General features: G+C 40.2%; 2 protein-coding genes and 1 long non-coding RNA gene across 9 annotated transcripts in view; 2 read left to right on the top strand and 1 right to left on the bottom strand.

Annotated features, from left to right (window-relative positions):
- Nucleotides 1-5,706, bottom strand: part of TMEM67 (transmembrane protein 67) — a 37,060-nt gene extending 31,354 nt beyond the window's left edge. For 2 of the 3 annotated variants that reach the window (XM_036436506.2, XM_045581311.1), the window contains exons 1-3: nucleotides 5,428-5,706; nucleotides 3,027-3,115; nucleotides 721-814 (exon numbers count right to left, since the gene is read on the bottom strand). In XM_036436506.2, coding sequence (XP_036292399.1) covers nucleotides 721-814; nucleotides 3,027-3,115; nucleotides 5,428-5,620 — 376 coding nt within the window. In that variant the 5' untranslated portion in view covers nucleotides 5,621-5,706. The remainder of the gene's footprint in view (nucleotides 1-720; nucleotides 815-3,026; nucleotides 3,116-5,427) is intronic. The other variant, XM_036436505.2, reaches the window with a different exon arrangement.
- Nucleotides 5,707-9,667: 3,961 nt separating this feature from the next.
- The window catches only part of LOC118718104, a 21,125-nt gene continuing 13,779 nt past the window's right edge, over nucleotides 9,668-17,013 (top strand). The window contains exons 1-2 of the long non-coding RNA XR_006741542.1: nucleotides 9,668-9,679; nucleotides 9,751-9,755. This is a non-coding gene — a long non-coding RNA (uncharacterized LOC118718104). The remainder of the gene's footprint in view (nucleotides 9,680-9,750; nucleotides 9,756-17,013) is intronic.
- RBM12B (RNA binding motif protein 12B) overlaps nucleotides 12,616-17,013 on the top strand; it is an 8,556-nt gene continuing 4,158 nt past the window's right edge. For 2 of the 5 annotated variants that reach the window (XM_045581310.1, XM_036436507.2), the window contains exon 1: nucleotides 15,484-16,957. The gene's annotated coding sequence lies outside the window, so the exon portion shown is untranslated. The other 3 variants (XM_036436509.2, XM_036436511.2, XM_036436510.2) reach the window with 3 other exon arrangements.

The raw sequence follows: 17,013 nt of genomic DNA, 5'->3' as shown, positions 1-17,013 counted from the left end.
TTTTATATGTTTAGGCACTCCTATATTGGGTGCATATTTGTTTACCAGGGTTACATCCTCTTGTATCATTGATCCCTTTGGTATTATGTTGTGACATTTGTTGTCTCTTGATGGCCTTCATTATGAAGTCTAGTTTGTCAGAGATGAGAATTACTATCCCAGCTTTTTTTTTTTTTTTTTCCTTTTCCATTTGCTGGATACTGACATTAAGAGGAATGCTTAGCCGAAACTGGTTTGGCTCAGTAGATAGAGCATCGATCTGCGAACTGAAAGGTCCCAGGTTCGATTCCGGTCAAGGGCATGTACATTGGTTGCGGGCACATCCCCAGTAGGGGGTATGCAAGAGGCAGCTGGTCGATGTTTCTCTCTCATGGATGTTTCTAGTTCTCTATCCCTCTCCCTTCCTCTCTGTAAAAATCAATAAAATATATTTTAAAAAAAAGAGGAATGATTATTTTTCCTTATTAAGCATCATGCTGGCTTTTGATATTTGTTCATATTATATTAAGGAATCTAATCTTACATTATTAAGAACTATTAAAAATCAGGTAGGGTTTTTTATCTTCTTCCTAATGCCTGCTGCTGTTTCAAACATTAAATTTCAAAAAAGAGTAATAAAGAAATTGTTAAGAAATCACCATACTATTTCAATTAATACCCACATCAAAAACAAACACACATGAAGATGTGTTACTATTTCATAAGAAATCTACTTCTTACCTAAAATGTGGCCACTGGGACACTGGCATTTTCCTTCTGCAGTTAAATCAGCAGGACAAGAAATGCAATTCCAGCCATCTTTGGTAACACCTTTCTAAATTAAAAAAAAATTATTTTCTCCTTACCTTCTTCCTCCTCTTGATCATGTAAGTCCAAAAGCCACAATACTGTATAATTTGTAGTTTTTATTCTCATACATAGTAAACATCTAGGCATGTAAAAATTTCCTGTGTAGCCAATTTGTGTTTATATTTCAAAATTAAAATATACATTTGTAACCATGTATTGGCTACTATTAACTTTGAAAAATAGTTCTTTTTTCTTCATGATTTTCAGTTCAAATGAGTTCTTGCTTTTATAATTCAGTTTTTTCATTTATAAAGATAAAACAACATTCAACAGAATTTAATAGCCAATTAAGTTTAGCTTTATTTGTCTTAAAATAATTACCTATTCTAATCTCTCATAATCCAAATACATCAGCTTTTAAAAATTAAGTTATGATTCAAAATGGGGTAATGTATAGTATATAACATGATACGTGAACAAAATTGTTAAATTATGAGTCTATTTCCTTCCATCCATTTATAGTTTATATAAGTAAAATACATCATTCAAAATTAAGCTTATTATATGATTGAGGAAAAATATGAGACAAAAATACAGTAATTACATTATGAACATGAATGTAGCCAAAATTAATAGAGAACAATGGCAATTAAAAATAATGCCACAGCCGAAACCAGTTTGGCTCAATGGATAGAGCGTCGGCTTGGGGACTGAAAGGTCCCGGGTTCGATTCCGGTCAAGGGCATGTATAATACCTTGGTTGCGGGCACATCCCCAGTAGGGGGTGTGCAAGAGGCAGCTGACTGATGACTCTCATCGATGTTTCTAACTATCTCTCTCCCTTTCTCTCTGTACAAAATCAATAAAATATATTTAAAAAATAATGCCACAATTTATTTTAAATTGGATATATTAATAAGTGCTCCTATATTTGGCAGCACATTTATATAAGACTACTTAAAAATTATGACTTCAATAGATATGATTTTAAAACCCAGTGATCATGAAACAAATCTTCAAAATTACCAATTGGCTCAGCACAAATCATTTTTCTGAGCAGCACCAGTGGTTTGGGTATTAAATGTTTCTACTGCAATCCAACATATGTTCATGGCACCTAAAAAATAATAAACAAATTGCCTCCAAAAAAAAAAAAAAAAATAAATAAATAAATAAATAAATAAATAAAAATTATGACTTCTTAGTAATGTCATTGAAAAATAAATCTCCTTTGGCATCATTTCCTAATAGTGGCTATTTATCATAAGGCCAATATTTTCAAAAGTAAAAAGTAAGTATCAAAATTATCATCAAATCTATAAGTACTAGCCATAAAATAGAACAACGGGTAACTGTATATTACATTCCCAAATTCAAGTGTTTTTTTTTTTAACACAGTTAATGAGAAGGTATAGTAGTAGTAAAGTCAGAACTAGCACACAGAGAGACTCTTTATCTTAAGTGATTGAAAATATATTTCTGTTAAGAATCATCCTATATAATAACTGTTAGCTTCCTAATTTTCCAAAAATCCTACATAATAAAAATATGGTATGCAAACTGTCCCCTTGACTGGGAGTTCTTCAAAGAGTTCGACCAGGGGCCAGGGCTGGCCTGCAGCAGGTGGCCAGGGGAAGGGAGGGGAAAGAGAGAAAGGCAGTGGCCAACCACTAGGCACCCTACCAGTGCATGAATTTCATGCACTGGGCCTCCAGCTATGATTAATGAAATGATTAAGTGAATGGCAACAGATATTATTTAACCTATTTAATGATGCAAATTGGCATTTCATGAACTTACCAATGTAATATCATTACAAGCATAAATTATTATATAAAACATTGAAATATAGGTCTAAGACACTGAACTCAATTTGTACCAAAGGATACACATATTCCAAATTGCTGTATATATGTATCTTTCATTTTTTTTCTTTATAACTGAATTACTCTACTCAATGAGGAAAAGTAAAAACACTCATTTTTGTAGGCGTTTTTTTATTTCAAATTTTAAAAAGCAAAGCAATAGATTCCCATTTACTCCAAGTTTACATAAAGTTTTACCAACCTCCCAAAATGTACTCTAGCAAAAAATAAAAAAAGAAAAAGAAAAAAGTTAGCTTTATAATGTTAAAGGTGGTGGGGAAATAGTAGTGTACAGTATTAAATGGTAGTTTTAAAAATGCGTTTAATTTACTACTTTCAGAGTGAAATTATTTAAAGATAAATACTTCATACCTTGTCGTCTGGGCACTTTTTACAAATAATACCTGCTCCTCCATTATTAGAGATCATCTGAAATCCTGGTAGACACACACATGAAGTTCCTAAAAAGAGAATCAATTTTGGCCTTGGTAAATAAAAACTTAACTCCAAGACAGGGAAACTTTGAATAATTCTTAAGATCTAGAAAAGTAGTCTAGTAATTTAGAGCAAGACTCTGGCGCCAGTAGGTTCAAATCCAGAAACATACTCCTTGGGGTCTAATCTTGAGCAAGTTACTGAACTTTTCTGTATTCTGGCTTCTACTCTGGTAAAAGTGGAAAAAAGCAATACTTTCCTCATAGGGGTTAGTATGAATATTAAATTAGTTACTATATATAAAGGTCTTAGAATGTGTGGGGCATACAGTAGGTATTGTGTTCGCTACCATTTTTAGTGCAAGCATAATAAATGATTGAACTATTAAACTAATAATATTAACGGATACGGAAATTTCACATTTCTACTTCACCCAAACACACCCGCATATTCAGTAAATTTGCATTTACTTTGTCAAAACAAAACCTATTAGAAAAGTTACATTCATTCCAATAAATTACCATATTCTTCTGTTTGCACAGATAGTAAACATCATGAGATAATCAGTATTCGATTTGCTGGGAAGTAAGGACATCATTCTCTAAGGAAGCCTGAAGTGGAAACAGCACCTATAGGAATCTTTGTACTAGAATGCATACATCCGGGTTCATACTTATGAAGCTAACACCAGACACTTTGGAGGCTGTGAAATTCTTTCTCATTGATATCTCCTCACCTGAGTGGCCTGACCTGTCCTATATGATGACTTAAATGGGGATATGAAAGATGGCAGAAATTTAATACCCTGGGTGACCAAATTGAGATTGAAAACATTGTAGACTTTTCCATCTTGATTTGGACGCACCAAAAATAGATCCAGATATATAGAAGCATGGAACAGACTGAGAAATTTCAGAGAGAATGTGGGTGGGGAGAGATTAATCGGGGAACCTAGGATGAATATGTCATTAGCCCATGGACACATGGTGTGGTGAAGGCCAGGGAGAGGCTGGTGTGGGGTGAAGGAGGAGGGGGAGATAACTGTAATACTTTCAACAATAAAGATAAATTAAAAATCAAAACAAAAACAAATAAACCTTAAACTTTAGAACATAAGAAAAGTCTTATTCTAAGCAGTTTCTGTGAAGAGAACCAGGACCAAATGATGACCATTAGCTTTTAAAAATTAAGTTTCAAGCAAAAAAAAAAAAAAACAGATAAAAATTGGGCTTAGTTGAAAGAGACTTTAAGGTCAATTAGTAATATTCAATAATAAAAGGAATAAGTCCTAAGGAAATCTATACTATTATAGACGCATGCTATAGTGGAAATACATGGGTCCAGGCTGAGGGTAAAGACACATGCTCTTCCAGTCCCCAATTGAGGTGGCAGAGAGGACATTACAACCTTACCTGGACTGCAATGCTCCTATCTTTTAAACGAGCAGGGCTGGACCTGCCTGAGTGTAAGGTCCCTTCAAGCTCCAAGTGTCTGGCTTTTTTTTTTTTTTTTTTTTTTTTTTTTAATTAATATATTTTTATTGATTTTTTTTTTAAGAGAAGAAGAGAGGGAGATAGATTTAGAAACATCGATGGAGAGAGAATCATCGATCAGCTGCCTCTTGCACACCCCCCACTGGGGATGTGCCTGCAACCAAGGTACATGCCCTTGACCAGAATCGAACCCGGGATCTTTCAGTCCGCAGGCCGACGTTCTATCCACTGAGCCAAACCGGTTTCAGCAGTGTCTGACTTTTTTAAAGTAAGATAGCTCTGGCGGGTTTGGCTCAATGGATAGAGCACCAGCCTGTGGACTTAGGGGTCTCAGGTTCGATTCCGGACAAGGGCATGTACCTTGGTTGCGGGCACATCCCCAGTGGGGGGTGTGCAGGAGGCAGCTGATCGATGTTTCTCTTTCATTGACGTTTCTAAATCTCTATTCCTCTCTCTCTCTCCACTCCTCTCTGTAAAAAATAAATAAAATATATATTTAAAGAAAGCAAGGTAAGATAACCGGTTATCATAGTCCCCAAGGGCTAATCTGCATTCCCTCCCTGACCTGTGCTGTCACTGCTCCTCTGGACCTCAGATGACCCCCTCCATTGTTTCCTACTTTCGCTAGGCCGCTTTCCAGGTGCTCCCTACAGACCCTGGGGCTGCGGAGGAGGGGACCCCGGCGCCAAGTAGCGGATTCGGGGGCGGGGGTTCCCTAAACCGCAATCCTCCAAGGAAATCCGCCCTGGTGTTGGCGGTTAACTTCCCAGACACACTCTTCCCGCGGACGAAAAGGTGTTCCAGCGGCCGGGGTGTCAGGGTGCCGGGGCCCTCCAGCATCTCACCTCGGGCGTCCTGCCTCTGGTGGGCTCCGCACGGCGCGCAGGCGAGCGCGGAGATATCGAAGAACTGGTGGCGGTCGCAGGCCTCGGGTTGCCGGAGAGGGAACGAGAAGGTCTGGGCCTGCGAGACCCGAGGGAGGACGCCCTGGAGGAGCACAGCCACAGCCGCCACCGCCCAGCCGGACCCGAGAGCCATCGCTGCCCGAGCCCGCGGCGGCCGGTCGCCGTGGAGCCGACGCCGGCGGTGCCCCGACTCCAGCGCCCCGTCAGCCTTTGCGGCGGCGACTCTGCGAGCCGATTGGACCACTCCCGCCGGGGGTTCCGGAAGTGCCTGCTGGGTTGCTAGGTAACCAAAGCCGCGGGCTGCTGGGTTGCTAGGTAACCAAAGCCGCGCGGGAAGCTGGCTGGTCCTGAGAAGGATGGGCTGAGGGTACGCTAACCCTGAAGCCTGGCAGGGAGGCGCTCTCTTTAAAAAAGGTTTGTTTCAAACTCTGGGACGCGATCCACAGGCGGGATGCGAGATCGGTTTGGAGGTCGGGAAATAAAATGCCACCGGAGAGAAAAGAGTAGATTACATCTGACAAATTAAAATTATTGTTTCAGCCAAAACCGTGTTTTGCTCAGTGGATAGAGCGTCGGCCTGCTGACTGAACGGTCCCAGGTTCGATTCTGGTCAGGGGCATGTACCTTGGTTTCGGGCACATCCCCAGTGGGGGGTGTGCAAGAGCCAGCTGATTGATAATTCTCTCTCATCCATGTTTCTAACTATATCCCTCTCTCTTCTTCTCTGTAAGAAATCAATAAAATATATTTTAAAAATAAATAAAAGTATTAATTCAGCCCTAGCCGGGTTGGCTCAGTGGAGAGAGCATTGGCCTGGGACTGAAAGGGTCCCAGATGGAACATTCCAGGTTGCGGGTTAGATCCCCAATAGGGGGCATGCAGGAGGCAGCCAATCAATGATTCTCTCTCATCACTGATGTTTCTCTCTCTCCCTCTCCCTTCCTCTCTGAAATCAATACAATTAATTATACCCTGTTTCCCAAAAAATAAGACAGTGTCTTATATTAATTTTTGCTCCCAAAGATGCGCTAGGTCTTATCTTCAGGGGATGTCTTATGTTTCCATAAAGAAGAATACGGTACACATTTATTGTTAAATGAAAATAAAGGAAATTTATTACCTGTTCGGTAGTACGGGAGTTGTCAACACAAACCAGACAAACTGTGAATCCTACAGTATCAAGAATTTACTCATTTATTCGATGACAATCATGTCATCATCTTCTGGAACATCATCATAACAATCCAATTCCTGAATTTCCTGGTGAATTTCTTGTGACTCCATTTCTTTCAGAATCAGTGGACCAAATCTCTCCTGTTTAGCAATAGCACTGTCTTGTCAAGATAGCCTGCTTGCAGTGCATTTGCAATGCAACTGTCAGTGATTTCTCCCATGAATTCTTCACCCAAGTCACAACTTCTTGCAGTTTAGGTTTCACAAAGTTTCCACACTGATTTCTCTCCATTTTCAATGTAGTCATTAATTTCCATGACCCTAGCGACCAGTTTATGGTAAATTAATTTTCATTCTGAGACAGAGCCTGGGGGGCCTTATTTTCGGGGGATGCCTTATATTTCACTCAAGAAAACCTGTAAGTAGGTCTTATTTTCAGAGGATGTTTTATTTTCAGGGAAACACGACATATATATATATATATATATATATATATATATATATATATATATATATATATATATAGTGACCAGATGCTTTTGGTGGGACAGTCCCTATTTTTAACAATTTGTCCCACGTCCCACAGCATTTTAAAAAAGCTAGGGAATGGTGGGATAACAGGAAGAGAATATATGGTTTTCGGCGGCAATGGGGCTATTTAGCCAGGGTATGAGTTTCATATTATTTTTGTTAATTTTATAATGTTAAACTTTAATAATAACAAATAATTGTTGAGAACTTATTATCAAAGTTCACATTGTTGATCAATTGTTAGAATTCGACCACCATTGTTTGGACTTAATGAACAATGGCACTTTTTTGGGATTGGCAACGACGAAAACATTTTGTAACTGTCTCTCAGACGATACACATCGTACTGCATGCTAGTAAGCTAATTAAACAAGTGGTGTCATTACAAATCAGCCATTCAGATAATTTATGTAAGTAATTTATTTATTTCATAAATACATAAATTTTCTTGAATTTAGCAGACAGTACTCGTATTATTTATATTTTATAGCGGTAGCAAAAAGTCTAGCGCTGGCCTTGAAAGTAACACAACTATACATAATTTTTATTTATTTATTATATTTGTAAATTGTACTTATGTTGAAATTTAAAAAAAGATATTACAATACTATTTTTGCATTCTATGAAAATTTTTGTTGCTCCATATAGACCAAATTTTTAATCAAGAACACGCCACCACCATCCCCCCCAATCCCCAGTCAATGCTATCCTGCTTTACCAATGTTAAAATCTGGTCACCTTACTTTACTAGTGTCTCTTCTTGTGAATTAATATTGACAATATTATCATATGGAGCATTTTTTTCAAGTGCTTTCTATTTTATTTTTTAAGTACAATTTCATTTTTTCCCCCAGGGAACTTTTCTTCAGTCTTTAAGGACTTAACTCCTTACATGGGCATTGGTGGAGGTGATGGGGCAGCATCTGCAGGGTGCTAACTCAGTGTGGGGGTGTTTGTCCTTCCAGACCTCACAAGAATGATTCCTAACTACTGTATCTTGCTGTGAATGACATGACTCACACAGTAATGTAATCTTGAGTACAGCTTGGGAAGCACATAAGCATTGAAGATACTTATTTCGGAAATGTCTCTAAGGACTGTGGCCTGTACCGTGTTTCGAAGGACAAACTTCTTTTAAAAAAAATAAATCTATCTATCTATCTATATGTTGATCTTTAGAAAGAGAGGAAGAAACAGAAACATTTATGTGAGGGTGAAACATTGGTAGGCTGTCTCCTGCATGTCCTCCATTGATGGAAATCAAGCCTGACACCTGGGCATGTGCCCTGACTGGGAATCGAACCAGCAACCTTTCCATGCACAGGATGATCTCCAACCACCTGAGCCACACCCGCCAGGGCTCGAATGACAAACTTCGTAATGACCTCATCCCTGGGTACAGCTGGTGCAGTGAATAGGCTGCACATGGCCACGGCCTGTTTTGGCACAACCATTGTTCCTTCTTTTCTTGGTTATCTTAGAATCAGGGACCCAAGGGAGCTCCTTTGTACACTTCTGAAAGGGAGTCTGCCTCGGAGGACAGAATCCCCTTCCTTTATCACAGAGGACAGGCACACCTCATTTCATCACACTTAGCTTTTTTTGTGTGTGCTTAGCAGGTATTATTTATTTAAGAAATACATTTTGCAAGGCTATATATAGCTGCCATAGGTAGTGATTCCTCTAATGGATCTGGGTAAAACCTTCTAGGAAGGATTCACCATTCTAGATGCTATTAAGAACGTTCATGATTCATGGGAAGACGTCAAAATATAAATTATATGAAGTTTGTGAGAGATTGATTCCAACCCTTAAGGACAACTTTGAGGGGCTCAAGAGTTCAGGGGAGGAAGTAACTGCAGATGTGATGGGAACAGCCAGAGAGCAGGAATTAGGAGTGGAGCCTGAAGATGTGACCGAACTGCTGCATCTCATGATCAGACTTTAATGCATAAGGAGATGCTGCTTATGGATGAGCAAAGAAAGGAGTTTCCTGTGATGGAATCTACTGGTGAAGATGTTGTGAAGATTGTTGAAATGACAACAAAGGATTTAGAATGTGACATATGCTTATTTCATAAAGCTGCAGCAAGGTTTGAGAGGACTAACTCCAATTTGGGAAGAGGGTGAGTAAAATGTTATAATATAAAACAGTGATAGATCCTCCCTTCCCCCAACTGATGGATGGAGTATGATGTAAACTGCACCTTCGGCCTAGGCATTCCTGAGCACCTAACCAGGCACCTTCTATGGACTGTACATTGAACCACCAATCAGCACCTGCCAAATACCCTAAGCCCCTGATTCCTAAGGACCTAAGTGCCTAATCCTGTGCCTTATATGAAACCACCAATCAGCGCGTGCTGAGTATCCTAAGCCCCATCCCTTCCCTTTCCTCCCCTCAAAAGGCGCCTTCACCCCTGCACATGTGCTCTCTACCTTTGCAAGGCAGCCCGGCAGGGGTCCTTCTCCTCTAATAAAGCCTGTAGTCCTGGTTTTCGGCCCTCTGCCTCGTCTTTCAAACAGCATTCCATGCCACAGACAAGTCACACATGAAAGGAAGTGTCAGTTGATGTGGCCAACTTCATTTGTTGTTTTAAGAAATTGCTACCGACACCCCAACCTTCAGCAACCACCACCTGATCTGTCAGCCGCTATCAATATAGAGGCAAGACCTTTGTTAACATAAAAAAACTACAACACATTCACCCTCCAGGTTTGGCTCAGTGAATAGAGCATCGGCCTGTGGATTGAAAGGTCCTGAGTTTGACTTCCGTCGGGGGCTCATGCCAAGGCTGTGGGCTTGGTCCCCAGTGGGGGGTGTGCAGGAAGCAGCCAATTGGTGGTTGTTTCTCATCATTGATGTTTCTGTCTCTCTCTCCCTCTCACTTCCTCTTTGAAATCAATGAAAATATATTTAAAACAAAACATAAAAACACATTCAAACCTGTAAAATATTGTGGGGTCAAACCCTGGGTTCAAAATAAGACCACCGGAGGCTGATGATTGATTAAAAAAAGCAGGCAAAGATTTATTGAAAAACTGGCCAGGACGGCAGCAAGAGCACCAGACGCAGGTGGAGTCCACATGACCGCACTGTTCCAGGTGTAGGCAGTCTTTTTAAAGGTCCAAACCACAGGAATCTTCCTTTGTTCTAAATTCCAATGGCTGGGAACATTGGAATGTGGCCCTATCTAGCGATAGCCGATAATACAGAAGCAGAGCTCAGAGATTAATCTCTAAAGGTTATCTACAGTTTCTATCTCTGAAGCTACTGAGTCAGTGGGAATCAGTCTCCTGTAGTTCTGGTCCCAGGCACAGGAAAATTGCCTTAGCCTCCAGGTCTCCACCTGGAAGCTGAGGTAACTACCCTATGTTTAAGCAGGTGCAGAAGCCAAAATAGCAAGGTTAAAATACAACCAGCAGTTTTTACCCAAGTATGGTTGCTACCATATTTCATAAAGAATTTATGTGTGTTTATTTGAGCCAAACTGTTGACAATTGCTGGAAAGCAGAATTTCAACCTATTGGGATAGTGCTCTGCAGAACGGCGGGTTTTTATCTTGTTTTTATAAATTACCATCAAAGGAGGAGCTATAGAGGGTTACATGAAATCCATTGGTGATAGATTAGGGAAGTGGGAGAAGCAAAGTGGGGAAACCTCTGGGATTGGATGAGATGATGGACACATGTTTCTTTTACATAGATGGATACAGGATAGTTAATAGTCAACTATTAACATGAAAACAATAACAATGAGGGAATCTGTGGTCTCTGCCCTGGTGCCATTTGTTGCATCCTGAGGGATCCTTAGAAAAGGAAGTTATAAGTTACCAGACATTTCACAGGTATGTTATCTTAGATGCAGAAAGACAATGGGCTCGGTCAAGATCGGAAGTTGATCTTTGTCAGGGAAAATACTGGCCTAGAAAATGACTACCTACTATAAACTGCTTTTTAATTTTTAATTTCAGACCATCCTTTATGGTTACTTAAGGAAGGAAGGACAGAAGGAAAGAAGGAAAGGAAGGAAGGAAGGAAGGACAGAATGAGATAATATTGCATAGAGCCTGGCACACAATAAACCCTCAATAAATGTTAGGTTGCCCACAACCCTGGCCTGTGCCCTTGGCCAGAATCAAACCTGTGACCCTTCAGTCTGCAGGCCGACACTCTATCCCTGAGCTAAACTGGCTAGGGCCGTGGTCAGCAAACTGCGTCTCAAGAGCCACATTAGGCTCTTTGGCCCCTTGAGTGTGGCTCTTCCACAAAATACCTCGGCCTGGGCGAGTCTATTTTGAAGAAGTGGCGTTCGAAGAAGTTTAAGTTTAAAAAATGTGACTCTCAAAAGAAATTTCAATCGTTGTACTGTTGATATTTGGCTCTGTGGACTAATCCGTTTGCTGACCTCTGGGCTAGGGCAATATTAGCTTTTCAGTTCAGGTTCCTGAGCTTGCCAGGCCAGGACCCAATCTTGGACTGGGGAATAATCAAGGTCAAATGCTACCGAGTCAATGAGCCTAGCCTCCCAAGGGCTTGTCTCTGGATCACCTTGACATTTGAAACAAGTCATTAAACTTAAGTAGTCTCAGATACAACATATTTACTTCTATAGGTAATTTGCCCAAGTTGGTAAATGGTGGTTCTCAGTGCAGGAAGCACCTGTTGTCCATTTGTTAAACTACCTCTTCTTTCTCACAATCATATCACTGAATTAAAGTGAGCTAGGGATTGAAAATTCAATTTTTCTTTCTCATCTGTAAATTTTAAAGACCCGATTTTTGCTTTCTTAGTGAGCTTTGCATCAACAGATAGATGCATATATAATCATGAACATGGTGGTTTGCTTTATTTATAAATAATAAAATAACATCACATGCAAGGTGGCTCACCAGCTGTTACAGAACAGGCATTACCAAACATGCCAGTCACTGTGCTTTTTTACTTCCCAATTCTCAAGATTGGCCTTTCTGTTCTCATGTTTCAAAACACCATCAAAGACGATCAGCAAACACAGGCATAAAGTTAGTAATGTCTATAAAGTTGAATATAGTATGCATTCACTGAGCCCCCTGGGTGTTGGCACTGTACTTGGGGGATTCGTAAAGGCAGTAAAACTAACATTTTGTGGCCTTTTAAAGAGTTTACAACGGTCCTTTCTGCGAAGTTGTTTACACCACACAGGTAACTGCAGCGCTATAAAGAAAAAGAAAAGAAACCGCTAACTTTTCTCTGCTGGAAATCGCGAACGGTTTGTGCAGTCTACGCAGGCAGTTTCTTGACCGAAGCTTTCAAATTACAAATTAACCTCCCAGTTTTGGGTCAGAATCTCCTCTTTCCTCGGTTGGCTGGGACCCGAGCATGCGCAGAAGCTCCGCGAGGCCGGGCGTGCGTGCTCGGGCCGGCGCCGCCCGGCGCCGACAACAGGAAGTTGGGTGAGCGTCAGGGCGCATGCGCACAGCTGGCCGCGGCGCCGGGCCCGTGGGGGACGCCTGGAGAGCGCATGGGCAAAGAGTGCGTCCGTTTTTCCGGAGTGGAGGGGTGAGTGGGCGCCATCTTCTTCTAGGGTCACTGAGGGGCCCTTCTGGGAAGGCTGCTGCTGCGACGAGGAGCGAGGAGTGTGCCCCCCGCCCCTCTCCTCCCTCCCAGCCCCCTCCTTGTGCGTCCGACCCGGCCCAGTGCGAAGCCGTTACCGCGGGGCGTCGGGGGCGGGGAGGGGTCGGCGTCGGAGACGGAAGTGCCGCGAGAGGAAGCGCCGCGAGAGGAAACGTCGCGAGAGGCGGGGCCTCCGCCGCGCCGGCACCCAGCGCCGCTCCGCCGTTAGGGCGCCCGCGCTCCTCGCTCCGCACCGACTCCCGCCCGCCTCCATGTGCTGCCGTGTGCGCGCTCCCCGGGGTTCTTAACAGTGAAGAGACCGCGGATCTCCTAGGTATTTGCCCCCTTTGCTGTGTCATCGCGGTCCGTGCTGGCGGCAGGCTTAGGCAGGGGCCGCAGCGTGAGGTTTGGGAGCAGAGTTCACCCATAGTTGTCCTTGGGACCCGGTAACGGAAAGGCGCGGAGGTGGGGCGGTCCGAGTTAATTGGAGAAAGCGGATTTTGTCCGAAGGTTCTGGCCGCGGCGTCGGATCTTACGGAGCAACTCTGGCCGGCGTGGGAAGAAGCAAGCTCCGGCCCCCGGGAGCCTGGACCGAGGCTGCGGGCTCTGGAGGCGCTGCCTCGGGCTGCTCCCCATCTGCGGATTGATGGATGTTTTGGGAAAACCTGTGCCCTGTGGATTCGTCGCCTTTGACAGTGCCTCTTGGGGACCCCGGCTCTGTATCTTCATGCCTTTGGTTTTCATTTTAACCGTCTACGCTATAAAAGGATACAGGGCAGGTCATCATAAAGAATAATTTCGGACCAGGGGCAGGTTATTTTTCTGCAGGGGGAAACTCATGCATTTAGAGTTTGAATGTGCTCTCTCATAACTTGGGGCTTTAAGAAGTTGTCGCATTTTTCTCTCCTTGACCATGTTTGGAAAATGACTTGTTCACTAGTTAAAATCAAATGGATTTGAAATAATGCCTGTTTAAATTTAGCTCTCCTCCCGTTAACGCATACTCCCTCCCCCCCAGGCTTGATTAGAATATACACATTTCTTGTCGTTTAGTGATAATGGTATTAAGGGGGATGAATCATTGGCTAAAAATAACAGCAAAATAAATTTATTAATTACACTAACTTGCCCTTAAATGAGCTCTTAAGGACCCATTTCCTTTTCCTAGGTGGAAGTTCTAACCTATCTCTGTCTTTAAATCAGCAGTTACAAAAAGTACTTGTGCTGCATTCAGAAGTAGTAACATTTTAAGTGCTTTAGAGTATTTTGTGTTTTGTTTTTTGTGTGATGTTCTAAGAATAGAATTTCTGCAGAATTTACTTAAGGAAATTGCATGGCAACCACAGGAAAAGTGCTTATTTTGAAAACTGGTCTCATAGGTAGTTGGTGGTCTCATATGTTATAGAGAGATAATCACCCTAGTATCTCAAGGCAAAAAAGTTGAAGCATTTGTTATAATTAACTGTGACAAATTGAAACAATTTTTATATAGTCTACTTAAACTGAATTTATAAAATTTGCCTTCATTTAAACAGCTTAGCGACAATAATTGTTTTTAAGTTAGGGAGCATATATTATTAGTATCTTTTGAATTTGACATATAATTATTCATTGAAACATCCCTAACTTTTCTTGTAGATTTATTTTTGTTCTCAGGATAAATCTTTAAAAAAAAAAATAACAGAAATTTGGCAAGGACAAATGATGTGTACTTACACTGCTTTCTAAAATATTTTAAAAGTAAAGGAGCTAAGTCAGTTATAAGGAGTCTCAGAACTTGAATGGGGACAACTATTCCAGAAGCCATTTACAGTTTTTGTAAAATTGCTGGTGTGGATTGGTATATTGAATAAATTAGGCTGTACTCAATTTTTTGATACTGCAGATTTTATTTTTTTTAAAGAATATTTTGCTGATTTTTTTACAGAGAGAAAGGGAGAGGGATAGAGAGTTGGAAACATCATGGATGAGAGAGAAACATCGATCAGTTGCCTTCTGCACACTCCCTACTGGGGATGTGCCCGCAACCAAGGTACATGCCTTGACCGGAATGGAACGTGGGACCTCTGAGTCCGCAGGCCTATGCTCTATCCACTGAGCCAAACCGGTTAGGGCAGATTTTTCTTTTAAATACACATTTTTTTAGAGCAGTTTTTTTTTTTTTAAGGTTCACAGCAATATTGAGTAGAAGGCACAGAGATTTTCCATATACCTACCATGCAAATATTTTAATAGTAAGTCAATATATATATATATTTTAATAGTAAGTCAATATATATATATATACACACACACACGTATATATATTTAAATATATTTAAATAGTAAGTGAATATATATATATATGTGTGTATGTGTGTGTGTGTATATATATATACACACACACGTATATATATTTAAATATATTTTAATGATTTTTTTACAGAGAGGAAGGGGGAGGGATAGAAACATCAATCAGCTGCCTCCTGCACACCTCCCTACTGGTGATGTGCCCACAACCAAGGTACATGCCCTTGACCAGAATCGAACCCGGGACTCTTCAGTCCCCAGGCCAAACTGGCTAGGGCAAATCACAATATTTTTATTTTTAAAAAAATATATTTTATTGATTTTTACAGAGAGGAAGGGAGAGAGATAGAGAGCTAGAAACGTCGATGAGAGAGAAACACCGACCAGCTGCCTCTTGCACACCCCCTACCGGGGATGTGCCCGCAACCAACGTACATGCCCTTGACCGGAATCGAACCTGGGACCTTTCAGTCCGCAGACCAACGCTTTACCGCTGAGCCAAACCGGTTTCGGCTAATCACAATATTTTTAATACCAATTTGACATTGATAATTAAGATGTAGACTGTGCCAAGTAATTTCTTGATAACTTTTTTAGTTTAGCTAATAGTTTTAAGTTTAACACATGGACCCTTTTCAAAAGAAAATAAACTTTGTAGACCTTAAAGAATATGACTTAAGATCGTACTTTGTGGAAGAGTAGTACCTAACTTAAGTACCAAATTAAAACATTTATTCGCCCATTAACAAATTTATAATTATTAGCAGGTCATAAAAACTTATTTGGAAAGACTACTTTGAGTATCTCAGAGTATTAGATGTAAATTTCTTTAAACACTAAGTTGGGATTTTTCAGCAGTTAACACTGATAGTTCCTAAACATTCCAAATTAATGTATTTTTATTATATTTTTACTTTCCTTTGTCATTTGTGTTTCTTCATTAGAACTCAGGACATAGCTTAAGATGAACATTTTTTTGTTTGGCTTAAGATGAATTTTAGTAGTAATTCTTTTAGGAGTTAAAGGAGTAGTAGTTGAGTTTAAGATAGGGAGTGGTAGAAGTTGAGATTTTTGATTTTAGGGATATTTTACTATTTGCATTAATTATATATTTGGTTCCATATTTGGAAGTGTGAGCTATATATGTAGTACTTAACACAGTATCCAAATAATAGCCATTGTTTGGATTTTGTTTTAAAAAGTAGTGTTTGAATTTGAAATGTTAGTGTTTCATTAATTTATTTTGTCATTTTGAATGGTTGCTTTTTAAATTTGATTTGGTCTTATGTTTTGAAAGGGAGGAGAATTGCAAGAGAGTCAGACATAGGTGTTGAGTCTTTTCATGGTTGGAAGAGATTGAAAGTTTTTGGGAATTTTCTGGTGTTTTTAAATTTTCATTTTACTTGTGGAGCAGCTGTCTCTTTTTTTTTTTTAAGTGAATGTAAAATTTATATACAGTGAAATGCACAGACCTTAAAGATAGAATTCACTTAGTCTTAATAAATTTATACACTCATGTAACCTAACACTCCAATTAAAATATATAACATTTCCATCTCGCCTTTCCTTGTACCATTTCAAGTTTAGTTTTTAAAAGTTTTTTGTTTTTAAATAATTTGCAGATGTCTATTCTGAATTTGTACCTCCTTTTTGCTAACGGATGATTCATTTCCTTTTGGAATAAAAAAGGTCATCTTGTAATGTCCTTAGTTGTGGTTCCTTATATTGCCTCACAGTTTAAGTAGGTCATTCTGAAGTGACTATCCTAATCTGGCGTTGTTTAAGGTCAATTACAGGGTCCTGGGATTAATTATATTTCATTTTCTTTCCACAGTTAAGTTGCTTTTACAGAATTAACAGGTCTCCAAGAAGTAATAAACAGGTAAGATATTCAGAGCTTAAGGCTTTTTACAGAGGCTTGACAAAAAAAATGTAAAA

Source organism: Pipistrellus kuhlii, unplaced genomic scaffold, assembly GCF_014108245.1.
Source record: "Pipistrellus kuhlii isolate mPipKuh1 unplaced genomic scaffold, mPipKuh1.p scaffold_m20_p_14, whole genome shotgun sequence".
In the NCBI taxonomy this organism is placed as follows: domain Eukaryota; kingdom Metazoa; phylum Chordata; class Mammalia; order Chiroptera; family Vespertilionidae; genus Pipistrellus; species Pipistrellus kuhlii.
The sequence above is the reverse complement of the archived record's forward strand: the minus strand, read 5'-3'. Positions and strand labels throughout refer to the sequence as shown.